This window comes from Wyeomyia smithii, chromosome 2 (genome assembly GCF_029784165.1).
Source record: "Wyeomyia smithii strain HCP4-BCI-WySm-NY-G18 chromosome 2, ASM2978416v1, whole genome shotgun sequence".
Taxonomy (NCBI): domain Eukaryota; kingdom Metazoa; phylum Arthropoda; class Insecta; order Diptera; family Culicidae; genus Wyeomyia; species Wyeomyia smithii.
Genome location: NC_073695.1, coordinates 146,512,914 through 146,540,508, shown reverse-complemented (window position 1 = coordinate 146,540,508; position 27,595 = coordinate 146,512,914). Strand labels below are relative to the sequence as shown.

At 40.5% G+C, this 27,595-nt stretch overlaps 1 protein-coding gene across 1 annotated transcript in view; it reads left to right on the top strand.

Moving 5' to 3' along the window:
* The first annotated feature begins 751 nt into the window (after positions 1-751).
* The window catches only part of LOC129720030 (JNK-interacting protein 3), a 600,772-nt gene continuing 573,928 nt past the window's right edge, over positions 752-27,595 (top strand). The window contains exon 1 of the mRNA XM_055671442.1: positions 752-1,000. Coding sequence (XP_055527417.1) covers positions 923-1,000 — 78 coding nt within the window. The 5' untranslated portion in view covers positions 752-922. The remainder of the gene's footprint in view (positions 1,001-27,595) is intronic.

Here is a 27,595-nt window from a genome sequence, read left to right as displayed (position 1 = left end):
AAACAAAAGCAAAAATATTTCCCTTCTTCACTTTCGCAAGTAAAAACCAAACCAATATCAACAGAGTCGTCAGGGCCTAAGACAAGACGTGAAAGCTGGTCACCGTTACATTCAACCAATTTGAACCGGCTGCTGATTGGCTGAATTCGATAACGCAATCGTCACGTAGAAAATACAACGAGGTTACTTTTCACTGTAAAGCAGTGATGCTGGAGAGTCATAATTTAGCTAATATAATTGTTCATAAATAATGATGCAAAAGTATGCAAGGTACATGATATTACCGAGTAATGTATTTCACTGTTATAACTTTAAAAATGCATTGATTAATCGTTTATTACTATTTCGGTTGAAGTCCAAGAAACTTAGAAAGAAAAAATTTGGGTACCAAGAAAATTAGGAAGAAAAAATTTGATAGTAGAAGTATGCTTAATGAACATAAAATAATAAATAAGAATTGAGTGTTATTCGCCTATATATTGCAATTTTAATTTGTTTTATTTTCTTTGACCTGCAGAGTTGTTAAAAATAATCAGTCTGGCATCAACGGTATGGAACGTTCAAAAAAAATTCGACGGGGATGACGGCCGTTACGAAAAGAAAAATAAGAAGCCAGCTGTCGCGTCTTGTCTTAGGTCAGGGCCAATACCATATATTTTCCAATTTTTTTTTTGTCTTTTTCAGATTAAAAAAAAACAAGCTGGCAACGCTGCTGATAAGGCTCGAAGTCTACTAGCTGTTTATTGAGGGATTGGGTTGTAAAACTTATATTGTATGAGAATCGTAAAAAGCAGATTTGTTTTGATGGTAAATTGTGTTACTAATTGTAAATTATTGTAAACAAACTTTGATGGGTAAAACATAATTATCCGCAGCTGGTATTTATACAAGATTCTTTGAAAGAAGCGAAACCCAACTCTGCATGATGGAACCAGAAAGTGCTGATTCCGAGATTGTTTACAGTACAATTGATGATACAACAATCGTTATGTCAGAAAAGGTAAGTTAAAAATGTTTGCTGTATGAAACTTAAAAAAGGAACTATTCACCTGAAAGCCATGTGCCGAATCGAGCCTCAGCTTTGACGACCACACACTCCGTAGTTGCTTCCTAGGAGTGGGCAAAACGCCTCTTTTACGTGGGTAACTCTGAGTCGATCACTCCCCAGAGGGAGCCGGTTCATTTGAACAGTTCACAGTTCATTTTATATCAACATATACCTACTCTACCAAAAGCTAAACAACGAATCAAAACTATCGATGTTTACATTAAAACCTGAGAATTAAAACTAGTTTACTGCTGAATGTTTTTGTCAGTCGGTCACCGCTCCTTCAGTTACAAAACAGTTTGCTGTTGTTCTTTTCGTGGTTCGGAACATTTCATAATATTAGGCATTCATAAAAAATTCTCGACGATTTGCGATGTAGAAATAAAATATTAACTGGAAAAATTATTTAGTTTACCCCCTTTTTATTTACTACCTAACTAGACAAAAACAGTAACAGCAAAGAAAATTCTTTCGAAACTGTTTACTTCAAGGCATCAGCAGATAGTCCTGATTCCCTAAATGGGCCTGACGCAGTGTTTCTACATTTTCACCTGTACTGGGAGCTGCAGAAATCCTGTTCTTTTGTACCTACTATTTTCGAGAACAATCTGTTCATTTGGAACATAGTTGTTTATTTTGTAAACCTGTGAAAAACAACTTCAACGACGTTTGTTCATTGTTTTGAGAAAACTATGACTGCATTGACTCTATTAATATTAGTTTTGAATTAGGGTAAAGGTGAGTATTTTCGGCAGTAATTAAAATACAGCAACTGTTCGCTAACTGGGCGACGAGCACTTCCCAGTTATTGAAATCAGCTCGCTAACTAGATATCATCTCAACGCCAAGGGGGAGTTCGATGGATAACGCTGCTTCGCGACAACTTCATAAAAGGCTTTCGTTCTCAAGTTGATTACCAAATAGAGAGGCCACAACTACAAACTCATCTCTCAAATAAAGCTTTTAAACTTTAGTTTTATATAGCGAGTACATTTATCAGCTATATTATTGTTTTTGTATTTTAACAATGCTCGATTAGAAAAACTTTAATTTTTCAGTTTTCGTTCCCAATCCGTTTCGTTTAGATATTTGACGTTTGTTGTCTTTTTAACTGGCAACATAATATATTATTGTTTCAGTTGAAAACCGAAATAATGACTCGCGACTTTCGATTTTTTAACCTTATACACAATGCGCATAATGTCGCATCTAGTGCGCTGTATAGCGCATCTGATGCGCAATACAGCGCACTAGATGCGACACTATGCGCATTGTGCATAAGGTAAAAAAATCGGAAGTCGCGAGTCGATATTTCGATTTTCAACTGGAACAAAAATAATATGGCAAAAAGAGAAAACTCCCTGATTTTAACATCTGTGGGTTTGGATTTGTGCAATTCGAATGCAATGCACTAATGCAAATTTCACAACAGCCCAACACACATCACGCTGCTGTCAATAGATTTTTTCGCGTTGATTTTTTCTATTGTTAGTAAACTGACGTGTATTGTAGTACAGACATGTTGAAAATTCATTCACTTCTTCAAATGAAAATATGTGGTCGCCCTCAAACTGACGGGTTTGGGTTCAATATCTGCAGAGCTGAGATCGAATTATGATGCCTTCTTCCATGTTTCCATCGAAAGCAGAACAGCTTGGATCGGCAGAACATTTTCCTAGGCAATTAGTATCGCCGGATAGAAGCTCATTCAATGTCGTTGGTAATTAAGACAAGTCTTTTAGCATGACGTTAGCAACCTTGGACCTGCGCCATCTTCTACGTTTACCTAGCATGTGATAGGAACATGATCGGAACGAGAAATCACGAATGAACTGTAACTGGAAATACACCTATATCGCGCGTCATTGGTCGAATGAATGATGTGATTTTTTTTTTTTGCTTAAAGTACATTTATTTATTTTTTTTATATGGTTACATATCTATTTATTTATTTATTTCGTCAATCATATATGTAGACTGGTTACAATAATTTCTAAACTATACTATACACGAACATAAAACAAATTAAATTTGTGTCCTCAGCCTCAAGGACTTGAAATACTGTTTCAGTTTATACCGGGACATCGTAAAGTCAATAGCTTCGCAGTGTTGATTATAAGAATTCATCATACTATTTATAGGTCCATTTTTTGCGTATTCCGTACGATGATGGTTAAGAGCAAATAAACTACGGTGTCGAAGTTGTCGAATGGGTGCATAAAAGTTCAATTTAGAAAGTAGTACTGCTGAGTCAACGTTCTGCGAAACGATATCGTTTACAAATGAAGCCATCGCGTACTCTCGCCGTTCTTTTAATGTTTGAATGTCAATCAACATGCAGCGTGCTTCATATGACGGAAGACGATGTGCGGTCCAACCTAGCTTACGAAGAGCATATAGTAGAAATTGCTTTTGTACTGATTCTATTCTTTCTTCATGGACGCCAGGACGAGGAGACCACACAATGCTACAGTATTCCAGTATTGACCTCACATAGGCAATATACAAAGTTTTGATAGTGTACAGGTCTTGAAAATTGTAGCAGAAGCGTTTGATAAACCCTAACATTTTGTTTGCCTGTTTGTTAAATATGATTCAAGCCACTTCAGGAGACCAGACTCAATTCCAATTTTTTGCAGTTTAAAAAGTAGCATTGGTATGTCAATACGATCAAATGCTTTGCTAAAGTCTGTATAAAGAGCTTCAACATGGTTCCCATTATCCATTGCATTCAATGAGTAATCTACGAATTCAAGTAAATTTGTGGATGTAGAGCGGCCTTTGAAGAAGCCGTGTTGTTTGTCAGTTATTCGATTTTTGACTTGAGCAAATATCTTTTCATTGACAATTGCCTCAAAGAGTTCAGGAATGCAAGAGATAATAGCGATTCCACGATAATTACGTATGTCAGATTTACGCCCAGATTTGAAAATAGGCACTAAAAATGAGCTTTTCCATATATTTGGGAAGACTCCAGTTTCCAACGACATGTTGAACAGCCAGAACAAAGGAGATGTAAGTTCCTTCGAAAGATTTTTCATGAGTGCTGGAGGTATTCCGTCAGGTCCAGGTCCTTTGGAAGGGTCTAAATTTCTCAGACCCTGCAAAACATCCTGTACCTGAAGTTGGTTAACACCAACGTTTCTTGGATATTCTGGATAAAATGCAAAATAATCGCGGTCGCGATTTTCTTCGGAAAATGTAGTATAGATTTCCTGGAAAAATTTTGCAAAGAGATTGCAATTTTTCTCCGAGTTATCACCAACATGTTCATCGAGTTGCATTATCGATGGAAAATTGTCTAATTTTAGTTTTGTTTTGACGTAATTGAAGAAGTTCTTTGGACAAGACTTAATTTCTAGTTCAGTTTTTGCATTGAATTCTTCAAATGCATCACTGATTGCAAAGTTCAGTTGATCACATATTTCCAAGTAAATTGCTAGATTTTCACTGCTAACAATTATTATGTAAACCATATCCGGACTACTTCGTGATAAGGGCGAATCCTTGCTTGTTTTCCTATCTAGTTAGTCCGGATATGGTTTACATAATAATTGTTTAACCTTTTGGGCTCTGCATCTTTGCTTCACTGGTTTACTTGATTCTGCAGATTTACATTATTTGTGTAGAACTTTACAGTTCATCGTTTATAGGACTTGTTTTTAATTGAAAAATAAATTTTGATAACCTACTTAACTACGAAAAACTAACTTAAAAATAAGGTACCAGCTCACGAATGATTTGGGGAGATGATCTAGCGCAGGACTCCCTGAACATAGTCAAGGATGTTTTTTTTTCCGTTCCTCCAACACCCGAAGACCAGCCAGGCGATGGATCTCAGAGTTTCGTGTCCTCGAAGGGGTGTTTAGGATCATACGTAAAATTTTATTCTGAACAATTTTAAAATGGTGGGGTTTAGCGCAGCTCTCCCAGACAGGCAAAGCGTACTCTATGACCGGTAAAATTATTTGCTTGTGAACGGCAAGCTTGTTGGTAAGGAAAAGGGTGGATTTCCTGTTAATGAGAGGATAGAGGGATTTGGTCAGTATGTTGCACTTGGTAACAGTTTCTCTACGTGTGAACGAAATAGAAGCTTTTGGTCCAGGGAGAGACCAAGATAGACAACGAAATTTTTGACGTGGTTTCAATTTCACTAGAAAAATTTACAAATTCTGTTCTTTGTAGTTTCTTAATTACCAGTAGTGCAATGGTGTTTAATTGTGACGTGCTTGAGGTGTTGTCGTTAAAGTGATGCAGGAATAAAAAAAAATGCCATTCCAGATCGCTCCGGCATAATGTCCTTCAAACCTTGAGCGAAATATTAAAAACAGGCGTTCGTGGTAGCATCAGAGCCCCACTAGCCGTTGGTAGTATTTCTGAATCGAAGTCAAGTTGTTTCGGAAGAATAGCCGTAACTGAAAAATGGACAGTGATAACAGTGAAAAATTTGCAAATCAAAAAGGATTGCCACCATCATTTCGTCGCTGTCGCTGCGGGCGTTCAAGGTCAAAGCGTTTTTGGTTCGATTTCAGTGGCAGTTTGAGTCAGACAAGGACGAACTTCGACAAGAACGGAAACCTGGATGGTGAGTTCGTTCCATGGGTTCGTTCACAAGCAAAAGTTGACTCATGTTAGTGCACGCGAAGTGTCAATGGGGAGCCATGAATTTTGCTTAAGAAACAGGGGAGACAAATTCTTAGTATATATTGAACTCAATGATATTTCCTAATTCATATTACTTTCAGAGAGCGAGTAACCCGACAAACAATTTCGTTGTATGACAGCTTGTTACGCTTTAGTTCAGCCGAAATCCGCCTAATAGCAGCTTAACAAGCTGTAAATCAATCAAATTGTTTGCTGGGTAATGGCGCATAAGCTAAAAATGCCAGGACTAGAGTTAGAGCTCAAGTCCCGTAACTGTTGAAGCGAGTAAAGGCGCTATATCCTTGGTTTCTAAACCCGAACATAAGGAGGAAATACTCATGTTCCATCCCAGGAAATTGGTCAACAAAGGAGTGTACTTTTTAGCTTTGTCACTCCAAACGAATTATATTACTTCTTACATACGGAGCGGTTGGTACGGATTGTCCCCGTTCTTTTTTTTCTGTGTGGACTCATCACTGCGACCAGAGCTTAGATCTATTGTGATATTGCCCAGGTGCTTTTTGTACTCCGCCTTTTATATTATTAGCAGTAACACTATTGAAATAAGTGATACGCTTATCATTCATATCCGTGCTTGTGTGTAATTACCTTTCCGTTTCAAGCTTACTGCTCTACTATACCAAGCCTCTGTCCATCCTAACAATATCGTCAGTTACAATTCCCTGGAGAGAACTTTCATATGTTACTCACACCAGTTTTATTATAATAGGGACTTATTTTTGTGAGGAGGAGAGTCAACAGGGGTACTGTAGAATCCAGATTGAAGGAAGGGTACGTGGTGGGGAGCCTGAGAATAAACCCATGCTTAAAGTCCTTTGAAAACCAAATGGCCTGATTCTACTAAGATTCGAACCCACGACCACCCGCTTACCAGAGCGGACTCTGTAACCTTGCGGTTACGGAGCTCCCCAAAATGTGTCCCCGTTCTTAGATTATATTGTATTATATTGCACTACACAGTAGGCCTGGCCGTTGACAAGAAAAATGTATGGAAATCATTTTTTTAAATGGTATATCATTTTCCAGGATCCTTTCAAGTACTGGCTGTGTTAGTGTACACTAGACTAGACTAGAATAGCACTGCAAATATTATCAAATGTTCGATCTGACACAATCATGCCGTTGAAGTTATGTGTGATGGCAAAGGAGCATCTAAACATGGAAATGCTGCTCGGACGTAATTTGCTGTTATACGGTGATGTGAAAGTGTCGGTCGCAGGATCAAACTTTTTTCCCAAGGAAGACAGCTTCGTGCACTGTATCAACACTGTTCCTGAAACTCCAGACGATCCCTTTTTGCATAACTTAAATCCTGCGATACGAGAACAAACGGTTAACCTCGTATGCAACTACAACCTTCGTATGACGGCATCGACAGACGTCAAATCAAAAAAATGTATTGAAAGAGGAAACCCCAATCCAACGACATCCGCGCCGCCTGGCACCGTTGGAAAAGTAAATCTCCCAGAAGCAAGTGGATAAGTGGCGGAAGGAGGGTGTTGGATTTACTTCCAGTCCAACACGAGATAGGGCTGCTGGGCTTGCGTTATTGCCGCATGAGCGGCCTAACCAGAAATTGCGCTTGCGCTCGAAACAATTTTTACCAATTGTGTCCCGCCGCGGCCCACGCCGGATGACTTGCAACTCAATCCGTCCTTTAGATGGTTGCAGTTAACAAAACACTATCTTGAAACTACGTGGTTACTTAAAACAAACGCACTATATTTTTCCTTCCGATTAAACAGCAAATATGTGTATTAAATTATTCTATATTTCTATGAGCTAACTTCAGCTGAATGTAATTATAACTCCTGGGCGGTCTTCCTGAGCCACTCTTGTTAATGATCGAAATAGGAGTGATAATTGCTGCTGATCCGAAAATGGGCCAAGGTCAAGTGAGTCCAAGCGGTGATGTTTTACTCCCGAAGTGATCGTTGCGTCTCCCGATTGATCCCGATACCGATCCTCCTCGATTAGCAGACCAGCAGTCTCGCTCTCACGGTAGTGATAAGGGCTCACCACCACTTATCAGTAGCGGGTTCGGTTGACGCTAACGATGATGATGATAATGGTTGGTGTGTGATTTGCTGCTGTGACCGTCTTCAGTTCCCGTGTGCCGCTTGCTTTGGGAAAGAGTAGCCTATCTCGTATGCCGCTTATTTTCGGATATGTATATAGTGGACTGTATAGTTGACTCCAACCAGGTATGAAGTGTGGGGTGAACCTTGTTGATCACCAACATCCTCACCCACCCAGAAATAGCCAGATTTCTGAAAAGCATAAAAAAACTAATTATAAAAAAGGTAAATTTTCGTCCCTAATGATAGCTTGTCTTCTTAAACTGGAACAGGTACTCGCCAACGGTTTATGCGAGATTGTAGTTGCGATAAATATTCTCTTTTCCACCTTATCCAGATATTTTGAACATTTCTTCGTACCAGTTGCCACTGTTTTAAACGGTTGGTTGGAATGTCCAGGTAATTCTGATCTTTTATTTATTTATTTATTCATTTATTTATTTATTTATTTCCGTCAATCATAGTAGACTACATTTAAAAAACTATTGCTAACATCACAAATATAGTCTGGTCTGAGAGTGCTTGTAGTGAGGTACCGACCAAAAATGTGCTGGGGTGAGTGATTCTAGATCGTTGGGATCCTCGGAACTGGCAGTAATCGGTCGAGAGTTTAGACATCCCTCCACCTGAACGAGCAACGTGTTCATATCCTCCGGTGTAGCTTGGTTCTCCCCCAGCATTCTTAAGATGTGATGCTTCGCCGAGCGAACTGCCGCCTCTCAAAGCCCACCGAAATGTGGCGCACTTAGGGGACTGAAATGCCATTGAACTCCGTCCTCTGCACAGTATTTAGCTACCCTTCCATGGTGTTCCTTATTTTTCAACAGGCGCAGTAATTCTTGGAGTTTATTGCGAGCTCCGACAAAATTCGTACGGTTATCGGAGTACAAATCCGTTGGTCTTCCTCTCCGTGCCATAAAACGGCGAGGTGCTTGTAAAAATCTTTCCGTCGACAAATTCGACACAAACTCAATGTGCACAGCCTTTGTGCAGAAACAAACAAAAATAGAACCATAGGCCTGTACTGTTGGTCGCCTGGGTGCAGGTCGCAAATATATTGGATTAAAATAATCCAGTGCTTGTAAAAATCTTTCCGTCGACAAATCCGACACAAACTCAATGTGCACAGCCTTTGTGCAGAAACAAACAAAAATAGAACCATAGGCCTGTACTGTTGGTCGCCTGGGTGCAGGTCGCAAATATATTGGACCAAAATAATCCACACCCGTTTTCGAAAATGGACGAGCCACGTTTTCTCGAGCCGCTGGTAAATCACCCATGAATTGTGGTTAATGAAGGGTGGGTAAATTGAGCTTCAACGATTGTTGAATTTTGCCATATAATTTTGCTACCAGCACCGCTCCACAAAGCTCTAATCTCGGTATCGTTTGACACCCTAATGGAGCAACCTTGGATTTTGAGGTTAACAGTTGTACAGCTACGTTCCCTGTTGAATCCATACTTCGGATGCATACCAACCCCCATACACCTTTTCTGAAGCATGACTAAAGCAATGAAGTTCTACTGTCACCGCTCCTGGGAGAATGACGCAACGATTGCTGCGAATTTCGTTAAGCAAAGGTAATCTTGAATAAAACTTCCGCCAACTCTCACCCACCGTCAATGATAGCGGTTCGTCCCAGTCTAATCTGCTCCCATCCCTTGTTTCGGGCAAACACGAAGAAAAGTTAAAGTGCGGCTTAAAGAGCATAGAAGAGCAGTAGAAATGAACAAAACGAGTGAATCCAGTGTAGCAACACATACAGTGAGTAACCAACACGAGATCGATTGGGATAAGGCGGGTCTGATCAAAAGCATCAATAAAATTGGTCTCCTCAATGCTTGGGAGTCAATGTACATTGCGACGGCCAAACAACCATTGATGAACGACGACGATGCACCGATCAACTCAATTCTCTTCAACTTGACAACGGGGAGAAAGTAATCTCCAGCTCACTCTCTTCGACGCGTGCGATATAACGTACGAGAATTTTAACCAGTTGGACATGGGATCTCGTCCTGTCGATGGGCAATATGTAGCCCGAAACCGGTAGACGAAAGGTAATTATTATATTATCCTTTTATATCTGTAAGAGCAATAAGTGTCTTGTCTGATCACTCGTCGTGTTCCGTCTGTGTTCGCGATTATTGTGCTAGTTCTTACGTTAGCGTTAAATCATTGTAAAGTCCACAATAGTTGCATGAATATTTTGGCTGATGTAATAACAGCTCCGATGAGCGGATTTGGCGCTTAGAAAGCTCCTCATATCTTTCCAGTGGCGGGATATTGAACTGGAATCTGAAAACGTCTGTTCTTGGCATCCAGGTCAATCTTAGTGTCTTCACAGAAGGGTCTGGATCTAGATTTATACCACTCACATCGCTTATCGCTAGATTCTCCGTCAGCGCAGTTCGATGCCCACTTACGAAAACGAAATCCTCCACTGTTCATCATTACGTCCAATTGCAGCCTTAATTGATGTGCCTCCTTCTGGTCGGCGACCAGCATGATTTGCTTCGTTCTGCAACGCAATATAATTTAAATAGTTTAAATATTTCCTCACATCGTTCTTCTTCCTTTAAATATGATCTTTTGAGCTCGATTTCCTCACAAGCCCAATATTTTGCAACCAATTCATCCAGTCCTTCTGTAGTCAAGTGGCAGCTGACACGTGGCGCCTGCTCGATCGATGACAGTCCGCCTGAAACCACCCATCCAAATACGGAATCTTTCAATGACAGGATTTGCTCCCCCAATGCGATTTTCGACCAGATACGAAGAAGTTAAAAAAACGCCTCGATGCCTAGTACTAAGTTTATTCCCATAGACACACAGAACGATTTCGATACCCTCTGGAATAATCCATCCCTTCACATTTACCGTTGCCGTTGGCAAATGTACCGTAACCTTAGGTAACACGAGAAAGCCCATTTCCCGTGTAAAATCCGATATTCTTGGACGGATTGTTGCCTGAATCCGTTGTTTAACCCTTGTAGCTGCCTGTCCGATACCCAGAACAGAAATATCCACCTTTTTTCGGTCTACCTTCAACCGTTGACTTAACTTCTCTGAGATGAAGTTACTCTCAGCGCCTGAATCGAGAAATGCGCGTGCTGGTACTTGGTTACCATGATCGTCCTCGACAAGAAGCACCGCAGTAGCCAGAAGAACCGTTGATTTGATGTACGTTGCAGAATTTGACACTGATGTGCTGGTAGCCACCATATTGACTATTTGGGACGAATTAGATGGCGTAGACGGTTGTTTTCTCGTAGTTGCTAATGGGGTAGCAGCGGTAGTAGTAGTGCGATTTTTGGATATGTTCTCCCTTTCCCGTCCAAAGCATACCATTGTATGATGACGACTCTTGCACGAGCGACAAGAGTACTTAGATTAGCAATCTTTTGCTTGATGACCGAGTTTAAAACAATTGCGACAAAGTGAGTGAGTGCGAACGAGGGCATCACGCTCTGTCACCGACATCCGCTGAAATGTCTCGCATTGGAATAGTAAATGGTTCGCCGAGCACACCGTGCATTGTATACCGGACGATTGCACCTTGCTGTAACTAGTTTCAACCACCACTGGCGTCTGCCTTTGGAGTGGTAGTTGGTTACCTCCCTTAGTGTCCACCAGTCTTGAAGGCAAATATTCCAATACTTGAACCCGACGGTGCAGAAAGTCCAACAACTTCTTCACCGTATCCGTTATCTGTGTAGCAGAAATCTCTTCCCATCCTCGGCGAGTTTTCGGGTCTAATCGCGTTAAGAGAAGATTAGTTAGAAGTAGGTCCTTGTATTCAATCGGTCGCACTATCTGGTCAAATGTTTGTACTATCCTTTCGAAACCTTGTAATAAAGCATGAAGTTGGCTGGGGTATTCCTTAGAGACGGTTGGCAACTGAAACAGCGATTGGACCTGTCGCTTTTTCAATTGTTTACTGTTTTCGTACCTTTTTAGCAGCATATCCCAAGCGATCAAGTAGTTTGATCTAGTAATTTGCAATGGGTCAACTAGACTTTTCGGTTCCCCTTGAAGGCAACCCTTGAGGTAGTGGAATTTTTCAACCTTTGTCAGATCTGCATTACAATGGAAAAGAGACGTGAACAGATCTCGAAAGCTTAGCCATTCATCAATGTTCCCGTCAAATGACTGCAGTTTGATTTTGGGAGACGAACATGGTCGAGCGAACCTTGCATTGTAGTATCACCTGCATGGGTGGTGTTACTGCCGCGATAAAATTAAATTCCATAACCCGCGCGAGCAGCGCCAATAAACTCAAAACGTAAATAAACAGAAGATCAAATTTCAATCGAATGCTCCCGCAGGTAGCATGTAGTAGCCATGCACTCACAGGTAGAACGATTGGCAACAAAATAGTAATTACGTAAGGTCAGCGTTTTGAGGCAGGTGGCTCGCGCTGCCGTACTTTAAAGACTGTATTATACATTGATTTGTAAATATTGAATTGTAAGCGTAAAATTAGTATATAAGAAAATTTTGATTGAATAAAATCGAAGTTTATGGTTAGTCTGAATTTAGTCGTTTCATTGGACGGACCGAACCTTCCTATATTACTAAGTGATTACTCTTTGATTTCTCTTCAAGAAGCATAGACCTCCACATTAGCGAGGACACTAGCTAGAAGACTTAATCAGGCCAGAGTGATCCTTAATGGTATACAGAAAATCCTTTAGAACGTAACCTATTTCCCCCTTCCAGACGCATAGGCCTTCGCTGTAGTAAGGCAACTAGCAGGAAACGGGAGAGGCCGGGTAGTCGTTGCTAACAGGAGTCTTGGTCCGCCTCGATTATCGGTTCCGCTCGCGTATTTAACTGTCGTTCGGTGACAAAGCCTTGTTAACCCGTACCTTCGCCCGGGGAGGCCGCGTAACGCGAATAACGCAGGTGGCTCCAGAGAGGAGCAAGTGAACTCAAACTCTATTTACTCATTCGTGCGCGGTATCGGTAGTGTGACGGACACTTGAAATAAAACCTAACACTAACAAAATGGTTAAGTTTGTGGATAACCCGAATGGGCACTGTCGGATGTGCATCGAATCCGACGAGAAAGGTGTACTTGTGGAATGCTGCGAATGTGACCGTTGGTTCCACCTGGCATGTGTGGGACTGAAGGACCCGCCGAGAAGTGAGGACTACTGGACATGCCAAAAATGCTACGAGATTGCAGAAAATCAGCAAAAGATGGAAGAAAAACTTAAGAAATTGGAAGCCCAAGCCAAAGGCAAACGAACACCATCGTCGGAAAGAACGACAACAACCGAAGAAATATTGCGTATTCATCAGAAAACTATGGAGGCTCTCGTTAAGCAGCTCCAAGTAAACCCGAACCAACTCCAGATATCAGTCTGGCCCAACCCAATCAAAACGAAGATTGGACAATCTACCTGAAAAGGCAAGCTCTGGCTGACTTGCCTAGGTTTGATGGCGCGCCTAAAGATTGGCCAAAATTTAAGAAAACATACGAAGAAACCACAAAAGCAGGAGCTTTTACTAATCTTGAAAACTTAATCCGCCTGCAGAAGAATCCGCGTGGAAATGCCGCAAAAACTGTGAGTCAACTGCTGATCGACCCGGAGAATGTCAAGAAAATAATCGAAAGACTAGAAGAAACATACGGTCGACTAGAGGCGATTTATAACGAACTTCTCCACGAACTAATAAAAATTCGTAAGGAGAATAAAAGTGCATTATTAGAAATAGCAGATGCACTGGATAATCTCGTGAGTACAATAAATGTAATCAATTGTGCTCAATATCTGAACGACCCTCGTTTGGTCGATACTATAGTAAAGAAATTGCCCTATAATATTCAAATAAAGTGGGCTGAAGAATTGAGCAAAGAAAACATTCATTGCCCAGATTTAAAAATACTGAATGAATGGATAAAACCACTCGCCAAAATTCAGAGGATGGTTAACCCTTCGATCGAGAGCTCTGAAAGGAAGTCAAGAGTAAACATTCACCAAGATAACCGGAAAAAGTTCTACAACAAATGTCCATTTTGCGAAAAGGACCACAAAGTCTATGAATGTGATACATTCAAAAAAATGAACACGGAAGCAAGGAGAAAAATTGTTACACAAAAACGACTTTGCTTTGGGTGTCTAGGAGCAAACCATCTAATGAAAGATTGCGAACGTGCTAGAACATGTTACATCGATAAATGCCAGGAAAAACATAGTAGATGGCTACATCCGAGAAATAAGAAAAACGTAGACAAGGCCAACAAAATGATGACGACGCCGAAAGAAGAAATCGTAGAAAAGCTTGAAACCACAGAAAACGCTTCATCTTCTAACTCTGGAACTACAAATCACCATCAAACATTCAGAAATAATATTTATTTCCAAATTATTCCCATAACACTTAGAAACAAGGGAAAGGAAGTAAATACGTTTGCTTTCTTAGACGCCGGCTCATCACTAACTTTGATCGAGGAACAAATTGCTGATGATCTCGGCCTAGAGGGACGCTCGAATCCTCTCAAACTCACCTGGACGCAAAACGTTACCAATCAATCGAACAGCAGGCAGGTACAAGTTACACTCGTCGGACCTTCAAAGAAACCATTTATCCTGAAGGGCGTAAGAACAATTGACAACCTCCAGCTACCAATTCAATCTCTAGACATGGATGCTATGAAAAAACAATACAATCATCTGAAAGACTTACCCATTGAAAGCTATACGGTAGCACGACCATCAATACTAATTGGTCTCGACAACGCGCATCTACTAATGCCTATGGACAGAAGAATGTTAGACGAGAATTCTCCTATGGCTATGAGAACCAAACTAGGATGGATTCTCTTTGGTAACCTCAAGTTGAATATCGCACAAGACTATGTCATGGCAATACAGGAAAATGACGAGATGCGAAACATGATGAAGCGGTATCTCAGCATAGAAGATTTTGGAGTCAAAACAGTCGAAAGTCTGCCAAAGGGTAAGGAGGACAAAAGAGTTGAAGAAATAATCAACGACACACTGAAATATCTAGGGAATAGATACGAAATTGGAATGCTGTTCAGACAGGAAGATGTCAAATTCCCTGACAGTTACCAAAACGCCTTAAGACGATTAACTCTGTCAGAGAAAATGCTTGCGAAAAATGAGAAACTCAAGCAACGGGCCATACTTAACTTTAAAGAGTACGTTGCGAAAGGATATGCCAGAAAATTAACACCAGCAGAACTACTTACACCTACAAAAAAAGTTTAATATCTACCACACTTTATCGTCATAAATCAAAACAAGAACAAACCAAGATTAGTGTTTGACGCCAAAGCAGAAGTTAAGGGTGTCTCATTAAACTCAACCCTTTTACAGGGGCCGGACGCCACAACATCGATCTTCGGAATATTACTACGTTTTAGAGAAGGAAACATAGCGATAAGCGGTGACATCCAGGAAATGTTTCATCAAGTAAGAATTCGTCCAGAAGATCAGCACGTACTACGCTTCTTATGGAGAGATTGTGATACATCAAAACCACCGGAAGTATATTGGTATACATGATATTTGGCGCCACCTGTTCACCGGCCTGCGCTCAAATAGTAAAAAATTTTAATGCGAGAAAATTCGAAAAAACTCATTCCGCCGCAGCAACCGCTATAGTAAAACAACACTACGTCGACGATTACCTAGACAGCTTCCACACCCAAGATGAAGCAGTTCAGACAGTCAACGATGTTATAACAATTCACGAAAAGGGAGGTTTCTTCATAAGAAACTTCATATCAAACAAACGCGAGTTACTTCACTCACTCCCCGAAAACCGGTTAATGGATTCAAACAAGAAAGATATAACTGACAAAGAGTCTCACGTAGAAAGGGTCCTAGGGCTACACTGGAATACACAACACGATTATTTTAGTTACCAACTAAGGTTGGATAAACTAAATGCAGAAGCATTAAAAACGTTAAACACACCGACAAAAAGAGAAGAACTATCATTCGTGATAAGTATCTATGACCCGCTCGGATTAATATCGCACAAAATTATAGAAGAAAAAATAATCTTCCAAGAATTACATAAGGAATCAATGGAATGGGACGACACAATCACGTCACGCATTCTGCCCCGATGGCGAAATTGGATCAGTACGCTAAAACTGATGGGGAATCTAAAAATCCCAAGAAGTCTTCACATAAAAATTGGACTCCACACGTTTGTAGATGCAAGTGAAAATGCGTTTGCCGCAGTAATTTACATAAAATGCGGAAATACCGTTAGCCTTATGGCAGCTAAATCGAGAGTAGCACCTATTAAAACACTTTCAATACCACGATTAGAGTTGCAAGCAGCTGTGCTAGGCTCCCGGCTAGCAGAAACAATAGTAAATAAAATACGTCCGACAATATCAAAAAGAATATATTGGTCTGACTCGCAAACAGTCTTAGCATGGATTCGATCTGATCATCGTAAATATAAGCCTTTCGTGGCTCACCGCATAGGAGAAATTCTAGATACAACAACCGTACAACAGTGGCGTTGGGTCCCATCGCTGCAAAACCCAGCTGACGAAGCAACGAAGGAAGTGAAAAGAAAATCTATTTGGATAAATGGACCTGGATTCCTGCATCTTCAGGAAAACAACTGGCCTACGCAAAAACCAATTGAAACCTCAGAAGAATCTAAGGATATATTAGCACTACATATAACAACAGAAATACAGCAATATGATTTCATACGAGAAAACCGCTACTCAAATTACTGGAAACTAGTTCAACACCTATGTATACTAAAGAAATTTGTCATTTGGATCGCAGAAAGGAAACATTTCATAAAAGCTATAAACAGAAATGATCGAGACATCGTCGAAAATACGCTTTACAAAAAGGCCCAATGGGAAACATTTCCTGTCGAAATGATGGACCTAACTAAAAATAAACAATTAACCAAGCAAGGTCCTTTATCAAGCCTGCGACCAGTGCTGGACGAGAATGGCGTCACGGTTAGGACGACGGTTAGAAAACTTATCCGCATTGAAAAACTCGGCCAGACAGTTAATAATCCTTCCTCAAAAACACCACATTACCCATTTCCTTGTGAGATCATACCATGAAAAATACCTTCACCACGGAGATGAAACAGTAATCGGGGCACTTCAAACCAAATATTGGATTCTAGCAGTACGCGCCGTGCTGAAAAATGTTAAAACACACTGCCAACAATGCATCATCTGGAGAACGAAACCTAATCCACCACTGATGGCGGCGCTACCCGACTTTAGAGCAAAACCATATTTACATGCGTTCACACATACAGGTGTGGATTACTTCGGCCCATTCGAAGTAAGAGTCCATAGATCCATAAAAAAGCGCTGGGGAGTATTGTTCACCTGCTTGTCGAGCCGAGCACACATTGAGATGGCCGAAAAATTAGATACCGACAGTTTCCTAACATGTTTCAAAAACTTTCAAAACAGAAGAGGAAAGGTGTCCCATATGTACAGCGATAACGGCACGAACTTTATAGGTGCCTGGAATGAAATAAGAGAGCTACAAGCATGGGCGAATAAGATAAACACCACGATGGAGAAAGGACAATCGGCAGCACTCGAAATACAATGGTCATTTAACCCACCCGCAGCACCACATTTCGGCGGTGCATGGGAACGTTTAATAAAAATCATAAAGACTTCCTTGAAAAATATGTTTAAGAGTTGTAAAACGTCTACACCAGAACTACTAAGAGCCGGCTTCATCCAGGCAGAGTTTCTGCTAAATTCCAGACCGCTTACTCATATACCGCTCGAAACGTTCGACGATGAAGTTCTAACACCGTTTCACATGTTGATCGGACGAGCAGGAGAACATGTATCCCCAATTGCACCAACAGTAGATGGATTTAATAAAGAACAATGGAAGCTAGCGCAACACTACGGACAACTCTTTTGGGATCGTTAGAAAACAGAATACCTCCCAACATTAATAAAAAGAAACAAATGGACCGAGGAGATCATTCCACTTGAAGAAAACGATATCGTCATCATCACAGACGACAACGTACCAGCTGGAAGATGGTTGAAGGGGCGTATAATAAAAACATACACCGATAAAGATGGACAAGTCAGAAAGGCTGACATACAAACGGAAAAGGGCGTTATAAAAAGAGCAGCGACGAAAATAGCGGTTCTCGACGTTACACAGAAGGAGAAACCAGAAGGCGCTCAACATCTCACATCAAAGAGCATGCCGGAGGAACACGTCATGATCATACACAACGACGTTAGCATCAAGGAAAACGTAATCAACAACAGCAATAACAGCAACAGCAATAACAACAACAACAAAAGCAACGACTCCATTCCAAACAACGACAAGGTCATCAATACGAAACGTAAACTAGCGGACGAAAATTTCTCTAACTGGGGAAAAAGAAATAAACTGGATATTGACAAAATTAACGAACTAAGAGACCAACATCTAAAGAAACATCCACCCCGAACTACACCAAAACGAAGTAAGCGGATCAAACCATGCACCACGTTGTTATCAATCATATCTCCAGCAACACCCATAAGAATTCAACCGATCAACAAGGACGGTCTCATATTTCACCATGAAGGAACGTGTATTGTACAAAGGGGACTATGGACCTCAGAAATAGAAACAAACATTAAACCTCTAGAAGGTATAAAACACATTAAAGACATGCAAACAAATTTAGGAAATGCATTAAGTAAAATATCAAGAATAATTAAAGACGACATCATTATCGAATCAGCAATAGCAGTAGAGCAACAATGTGTAGTTGCCATCGAAGAAATACAAACAATGTTTCAAGAAAAAATGAAAAGAATGAAACGCAGCAAAGGCATTTTTGGGTTTTTGAAAGATTTAGTATTCGGAGGTGACGATTTAGAAGACCAACTACAAATAATACGTCATGAAGATAACCTAAAGTTACATCAGTTATCTAATCTCATTAATACATTAGACGAAAAAACAAACACTTTGAAAACACAATTCAGCAAAAAAATTCTTAGTATTCAGGGAGGGTTAGATCATTTAACAAACCAATATAATTCAAAAAGAGCTGATATTGCAGTAAAAAAGTTATTGGAAACCATAGTGCCCGTTCGACAAATTACCGAAAGCACTTTAAATAAGTATAAATTAGTTCAACGAAATCCTATTCCAGAAACAGAGAGGCTACAAATACTTGTCAAAATAGAAGAGAAAATCCCACATGATTGTATGGTTCCAAAAGAACAATTTGCAAGCCATTATGAAATCACCTTAAAAAAAATGCACTTCACATAATGATGAAAACAATTATTATAAATAGAGAGAAATTCGAACTATTCAGAATTATTCCAATCCCTATAGTTTACAACAGATTTATCATAACGATAAATAATTCATTTATAGCAATCAATCACCAAGAACAATACTTTTATATTTCTAAAGATGTAACTAAACTTAATGAAAGTTATTATATGACTCAGCAAAATACTTTCCTTACGGAACCAGATTGCATTGTGGCTGCCATGCTGCATAAACTACCACGAGAAATGTGTAAAATTAAACAACTTGAAATCGATTGCTTTGAAATTATAACATTGTCTGATCCTAATGTAGTATTATATTATGCCCAGAATCCACGAGAAATAATTATACATTGTGGTCAAACAACCACAACACCACCACATTACGCAGCAATAATTTATATGGAACCCGAATGCGAAATTCGTTCAAAAAACAGTGTAACATACTCAAGCAATACTAGAGAATCAAAAAGTAGGAAGATTTTTTTCAAAGTTGAAAATGAAATTCCACACGAAATAGATGAAAAACAAACAGCCGCATATACAGACATAACCGATGACATTACAGCCACATCAAGCGGCAAAATCCAACCGATAAGCAATCATCATTTGATAACTTTAATTATCATTATTCTAACAACAATACTTTTAGCTATAATTGTTACTGTTCTATATTATATATTGCAACAACAGAAAACCAGGAGACAACAAATTAACTTATCGCAATATCCACTACCTCAACCCAGAAAAAATAAACCATGACCAAAACCAATTATAAGAATAAATGAAGATGCATTATTATATTTATCACGACAAATGATAAGGTGGCGTAACTTTTCAGTTACGGGGGCCGGAATGTTACTGCCGCGATAAAATTAAATTCCATAACCCGCGCGAGCAGCGCCAATAAACTCAAAACGTAAATAAACAGAAGATCAAATTTCAATCGAATGCTCCCGCAGGTAGCATGTAGTAGCCATGCACTCACAGGTAGAACGATTGGCAACAAAATAGTAATTACGTAGGGTCAGCGTTTTGAGGCAGGTGGCTCGCGCTGCCGTACTTTAAAGACTGTATTATACATTGATTTGTAAATATTAAATTGTAAGCGTAAAATTAGTATATAAGAAAATTTTGATTGAATAAAATCGAAGTTTATGGTTAGTCTGAATTTAGTCGTTTCATTGGACGGACCGAACCTTCCTATATTACTAAGTGATTACTCTTTGATTTCTCTTCAAGAAGCATAGACCTCCACATTAGCGAGGACACTAGCTAGAAGACTTAATCAGGCCAGAGTGATCCTTAATGGTATACAGAAAATCCTTTAGAACGTAACCTATTTCCCCCTTCCAGACGCATAGGCCTTCGCTGTAGTAAGGCAACTAGCAGGAAACGGGAGAGGCCGGGTAGTCGTTGCTAACAGGAGTCTTGGTCCGCCTCGATTATCGGTTCCGCTCGCGTATTTAACTGTCGTTCGGTGACAAAGCCTTGTTAACCCGTACCTTCGCCCGGGGAGGCCGCGTAACGCGAATAACAGGTGGATTGTTCCGTCAGTGGAGGAGCTTGGTGTTACTTAATTCGCTCCGACAGGAACGGCTTTGCGCGATAGTAACGGTTACTGAACTCTCTTCTCTCTTTGTCGTGGGCGTCCCCACTCTCGAGTGGAAAATCGCCGTTCGATTTAATCTCGACAAGCGTCTCCCCAAATTTCTCCCACAATTCCTCGAGTTTTTGCAAACGGACTTCGATTTCAGTGATAGTGCTTCCACCCGGGAATTGTTCTACAAATTTCCAAATATCATTGAAGGATGACTGAAGTTCCTTCAATTTCGCTATCCAGCCTTTTAGGGATTGTGCCTTTTTTGTAGTGGATGCAGCGGCGGCTGGCATGGTAACCGATTGTTATAAGTGACAAAATAGGTGGTGTAATATTCTGCGAACAATCCTAGCCTCGCCAGGCATATACTATTCTCTATTTTACCTGAGGGAATATATTGTTGCACTCCAAGTGAATGTTAATTTCTGACCAATAGCGAAATAAGTGGCGATGCGATAGGTTTGTTTCGAAATAATCTCGAATGATCGATAGAAACGGGGAATCGAGGGGGTAAAGCAAGCATGTAGTATCAATAAAAGCCTAGGCCACGGCTGGCCATATACTGTTGAATCTCACCTGGAGAAACTAACAGCGCACCAAAATCACAAAGTATGTTCAAGTAGCAAATGTATCGTATATTGAAAACATGTCTCCGTAAGTAGCCTCATAGAATCGCATATAGAGTAGAGTAGTATAAAGCACAACGCACCGTCGAAGAAGATATTTTATAATTGTGAAGTATCCGAGTTTAGCTTCGGCGAACATATACCATCAATTGTTCACTAACGTGGAGAACCTTGTTCTGCGCTTCCTCTTATTTATGATTGGTTTCAGACTATCTCCTTCCAATCCTTCCAATTAGTGGTGGGCTTCATCCAACGTCAACCGTTATCCAATACTAGTGCCGACAGTGCAGTAAAGTATCTCGATGTGCAAGGCAATGATGTTAGAAAACGTGTGTTAGTATTGCATAAACGATAAGCTTCGGCTGAACATATGGTAGTGGATCAACTCACCTGAGAAAAATCCCTTGGCGCCAATGCCCAGTTAAGCGATGGCGGATAAGAAGCGTTAGAAAATAAGCGATGGCGGAACAACCTTTGTTCCCCAATACTCCAATAAACTTGACCGCCCAAAATGGCGTCGTCCCGTAAATGAAGGAGTTGCTACAAAATGCAGTGGCGAAAGCCCAGCTTTGATGATCCGGATCAGTCCTCGATCCGGTTCGAAGAACCAACTCAATCCGTCCTTTGGATGGTCGCAGTTAATAAAACACTGCCTTGAAACAACGCGGTTTCTGAAAACAAACGCACTATATTTTTCCTGCCGATTAAACATGTGTATTAAATTATTCTATATTTTAGTGTACGGTAGTGATAAGGGCTCACCACCACTTATCAGTAGCGGGTTCGGTTGACGCTAACGATGATATGATGATGACGATGGTTGGTGTGTGATTTGCTGCGTCTTCAGTTCCCGTGTGCCGCTTGCTTTCGGATAGAGTAGCCTGTCTCTCCTATGCCGCTTCGTTTCGGATATGTATACAGTGAACTGTATAGTCGACTCCAACCAGGGATGAAGTGTGGGGTGAACCTTGTTGATCACCAACAGAGGGTATCATTCAACCCAATGCATCCGAGTTCTGCAGTCCTATTGTACTGGTCTACAAGAAAGATGGATCTAGGAGACTATGTGTAGACTACCGATGACTGAATAAAGTGCTAGTTAGCGATCATTTCCCACTACCGCTGATCGAAGATATTCTGGATGATTCACACGGCGCAAGGGTATTCACCGCTTTGGACCTGGAGAATAGCTTCTTCCATGTTCCCGTAGACGACAGCAGCCGCAAATATACTTCCTTCGTTACCCCCTTTGGTCAGTACGAATTCCTTGCCACACCATTTGGATGTACGTCTCCAACTGTGTTCCAGTACATCAATGATGTATTCCGCGATCTGATCAAAAAGAAGATGGTAATCGTGTTCATAGATGATTTGTTAATCCCAGCGAAAGATGAACCAGAGGCATTGAAAAAGTTGACAGAAGTTTTGTCAGTAGCAGAGCAGCATTGTTTGAGAAAAAAATGGTCAAAATGCCAGCTCCTTAAGAGGAAAATAGAGTACCTTGGCTACGAAGTTGAAATTGGGTCCCTAATGCCAACGGAAAACAAAATTGCAGCAGTCAAAAATTTCCCGGACCCAACAACATTCAAAGAAATTCAACGGTTCCTGGGGTTGACCGAATATTTCAGGAAGTTCTTACAAAGTTATTCTTCAATCGCACGTCCATTGACTGATCTGCTGAGAAACGACGCCCTTTTCGTGTTTTGTCTGGAGCAAAAGAAATCTGTGGAGGTGTTGAAACAATCGCTAACGAGCAAACCAACATTGGCGCTGTACCATCCACAAGCGGAGACAGAATTGCACACGGATGCCAGCAAGATCGGGTATGGAGCGATTCTGTGTGTTATATAACCATTTCCATCCAGTTTCAGGTATCAGGTAGGTCGGCTAAAAAGCCATGGCTTATACCGGCACGTTCCCCTCACATGTGGAGGATTTGTGCCATCCAGTTTACTACTACAGTAGAAAAACTTTACCGGCTGAAACAAATTACCCGAGTTATGAGCTTGAAGTTCTAGCGATTGCAGCTGCTTTGAAAAAAAAAAAAATCGGGGCTACCTCCTTGGAGTACCAATCAAGACTGCTACCGATTGCTCCACGTTCAAGATGACAACGGAGTAAAAAGACATCGTTCCGAGAATCGCCGGATAGGCGCTTTTGTTAGAAGAATGTGACTACACACTCGAACTTCGTCGGTGTCGGTGTGCACATGAAGCACGTCGATACTTTAAGCTGCAGTCCATCGGTACCTTCTGGAAAGCAACGTGATTGAACAAATAAAAGCGAACCATTGCAACGATCAACGATTGCAAGCAGCGATAAAAGTTTTGGAAAGTGAAGACTACGGTGACTTATCTGGACCACGGAGTGCTTTATTAGTAAATTGTTGGTAGTTCCAGGTGCGATGCACAATGCAATAATTCGCCAGGTTCACGAACAAGGATACTGATTGAACGTGAATATTGGATCGAGGGCTTGAAATCAAAATTAAAACGGTTCGTCGAAAACTGCACCCCATGCATTCTGGCAGTTCGGAAGTCTGAAAAAAAAGGAAGGCCTGCTGCATCCTATTCCTAAAGATGATCGTCATTTATCTACGTATCAGGTCGATCATTTGGGCCCCCTTACAGCTTCAAAGAAGAACTACCGTTACGTATTCACTATTGTAGATGCGTTCACCAAGTTCGTTCGGATCTATCCAGTGAAGCCAACAACGGCTGAAGAAGTGCTTCAAAAATTGGAAATTCAAAAGGTGTTTTTCGGTAACCCTGTTAGAATCATCTTGGATCGAGGGGTGGCGTTCACTTCAACAGCATTTGAAGAATACTGCGAACGCGAAGAAGTCCAGCATCTCCTAACGACGACTGGGGTTCATGTGGAAAGAATCCATATGATCATCGTACCAGTTTCAGTTAAATTATCAATTGACATACCGGAGAACTGGTACCAATATGTGGGATGCCTGCAACGATATTTGAATAACTCGTACCATCGTTCTATCGACCGTAGCCCATTTAAGTTGTTGTTTGGCGTTAATATGAGGTGTCTTGAAGACGTGTGATTAGCAGAACTAATCTCCCAAGAAAATGTGCAGTTGTTCGACGAAGAAAGAGAAATGCAGCGTATTGAGCCACGGATGAAGATAGATAATGAGCAACAGAAAGCAAATCGGCAGTTTGATCTCAGGCGTAAGGAAGCAAACGTTTATGAAGTTGGCGACTTGGTGGCGATCAGCAGAACTTAATTTGGCAGCCATCTGAAAATCGACAAGAAGTTCCTGGGGCCATATCGTGTCTTGAAGCAGAAAAGGAACGACCGCTGCAAGGTCGAAAAGGGGGATCGACGAGATGATTGCAATTCCTTGATAGTTCTTGATATCTATTCTCGTGTGTACCATACCGGATATTTATAGCTTGCCTGTATCCTTTTCTTTCTCTTGGGCACAAGTTCATCTATAATTGAGTAGAGGCTGTTACTAAATATAACGACAGCTTTGTTTATATCTTTTTCATTTTTCAATAAATTTTGCCAGTTTACATTATTAAGTCTCCTATCAAATTCTTGATAATTTAGGTTTTGAAAACTTTTTTCGTTTCTCCATAATGGATCCACGGCGGCATCAATACAAAAATCTTCAGTGCGATTGGTGAATAAAAGATCCAAATAGCAGTTATGTTGGTTGCGTACATGGTTGATTTAATAAAGTCCAAATTCGCTGATTTTATCAAAAACAAAGTGTAGTGTATCATTTTCACCTAAGACAGGCTGCATAAGATATTCATTACCGACATCCTGAATAAAATCAATGGTGTTTTGATTGATTATTTGTCACTGTACGGTGTTATAGCCTCCTCTGTACCAAAATCTAAAAAGAAGATGGCTAGCTTAAGGACGTTGCAAGATCATTAAGCATCGATACTTGGAATCGATACTGGTATCGAAAGCTAGCGCTGATATTCCGATAATATCACGAAAAAGGAACGATACTGCAAAGTATCGTTGTTAGATATAAGGCTCATTTTAAGCAATACTCATATTGCTGTTTTTTGCATATTTATTGACCGCGATATAAATAATAGGATTGTTCAATTTAATTGAACCTTTCTTTTTAACCTAACGGTAGATTTCACTTATAATTCTTGTCTTGGTTTCGTCCTGGTGCTCCTTGCCAGCTCGCATGTGTGTTAAAAGGCCACAAAGTTTGTCGTTTCTGAGTTTGCTTACTGGAAAACTTCATTTATTTGAATTTCGCAGGAACGGGTAAAATGCTCTTATTTTGTTTAATTTTGAGCTCTGATGCATTCCTGTGGCTAGGGGCACCAAAATTTACTATAACGGTTGAAAAGTTATGTTGACAAGGAACAAACAAGATATATGTGAGTCACAGATTTTGTTAACCAATTTAATATTTTCTAAGCCGCTAACCATAATAAATTCTCACAGTTTCCCCTGAAGATGTCACTGATCAGTGACGAAACTTCGGATAATATAGAATAAGTTGCTCTACTTCTTTGAGACTGCACAGACGAAAATACACTCAATGCACTTTAACCACTTTACTATAAAAAATGTTTTAAGAAATGATCTTATAACTAGAGTATTTTTTTTTACCGAAATTCGGTCAATTTATTAAATTTTTAGGTATTTGAAATCTTTCATTCTATCGTTTCACTCCATTCTTGATTTTTTGGCATGCGACCCTGCTGAAATAGGACGTTTTTTATGTCAAAATGCTTTCTACAGGCAGTGTAGAGGTACAATAGCACGAGAGAAACAGTAAGTTTTTTTGCCGTGTTCTTTCCTGCTGGTGTCACGAATCCTGCTGATATTAATGCTGTTTTTATGTGAGTTATGTCAGCGGTTCCGAGCTATCTGTTCATTCATAAAATGAGTTCAGAAACGTCTCGTAAAATGGTCTATTGTTTCGGTTTTTTTTCGAGACTGAAAGTAGTGTATCGATATTGGCGAAAGATCGATTGTTAAGCATCGATACCAAAGATCGAGTATCGGAAAGAAAAAAAATCGATTCCAAGTTAGTATCGGAGGTATGCAACGCCCCTAGGCTAGCTCAAAACATCCAATTTGGTTTACCAGGGAAATTAAAAATTTAAAGAATAGGAAACAAAAAGCTCACAAAACTTACAAAAAACGTAAAGACCAAGAAAATTTAGACAGATATTTGAACATATGCAATGAACTGAATACTAAAATATCTATAGACACATTTCTAGCTCATTCGCTTCTCTGCTATCGATGCGAAAGGAAGCATTCGAAAATAGGTCCGTTAATTTTGCTCGCTCGAACAAACAATACTGTTTGGTATTCAGACAGTACGTGTCGCTTGTGTTTTTCGGTTTCGTTGCTGACAGACAATAGACATCCAGCAGCCAGAGAAAATCCCCGCGACGCCCGGCGCTGGTTACCCCTTGCGGCACAGAAGACTTTGTGCACTGTGTTCAGACTGTACGCGTGCTACTGGTGTTTTCGGTCACGACACTCTGTGACATAAATAACAGTTCTTAGTCGCTGCAAATTCCCCGCGCCGCCGGGCGCCGGCTATCCCCTAGCGGGGTACGCGAGTGTACATTGTGTGCAGATGCTGCCGAAGGAATTCCCTCGCACCACCAACCGCTGGTTAGCCCCTAGTGCCGGTTCAGCTGGAGGAGACTGATTGCGATTCCTGCCAAGCCACCTACTGGATTAATCCAACTATCAACCAGGAGAACTCGTAGGCAAAAGTACAAAAAGTCTGGTGAAATATTCACATTTGTTTTTATTTTCTTAAATTTTTTTTTTCAATACGGTCGTCTTTTTTCTTATTTTATACACCTTATTTTGAAAAATTGTTTTTACATTTTACAACAATTATTTGATTCCCCCCATATACGCATATTCATTGTTTGCGTGCGGTAGAGCAAAACGCTCCCGCAAAAAATGGACGACATGCTGGTGCAACTATTCCTGGATGTGGAAACAAATGGGGAAGAGATTGAGATCTCCCCCATCAATTCCCCTCTACCTTCCCCTGTACCATCCCCTTTACCTAGCCCTGTATCAAGGGTACCGGAAGTACGGGTAAAAGCGTACCCAGATGCCGCGAACGGACCCGTAGTTTACTTCAGGCTCATAAAGAAGCCTCTAAATATTATTCAAATCGGCATGGACTTGGCAAAACAGTTTCCGGCCGTAACCGAGATAACGAAGCTGAGGCCTAAAAAACTGCGAGTTGGCGTGAGTAGCTTGAAGCAAGCAAACGAAATTGCTAGCTATGAGCTCTT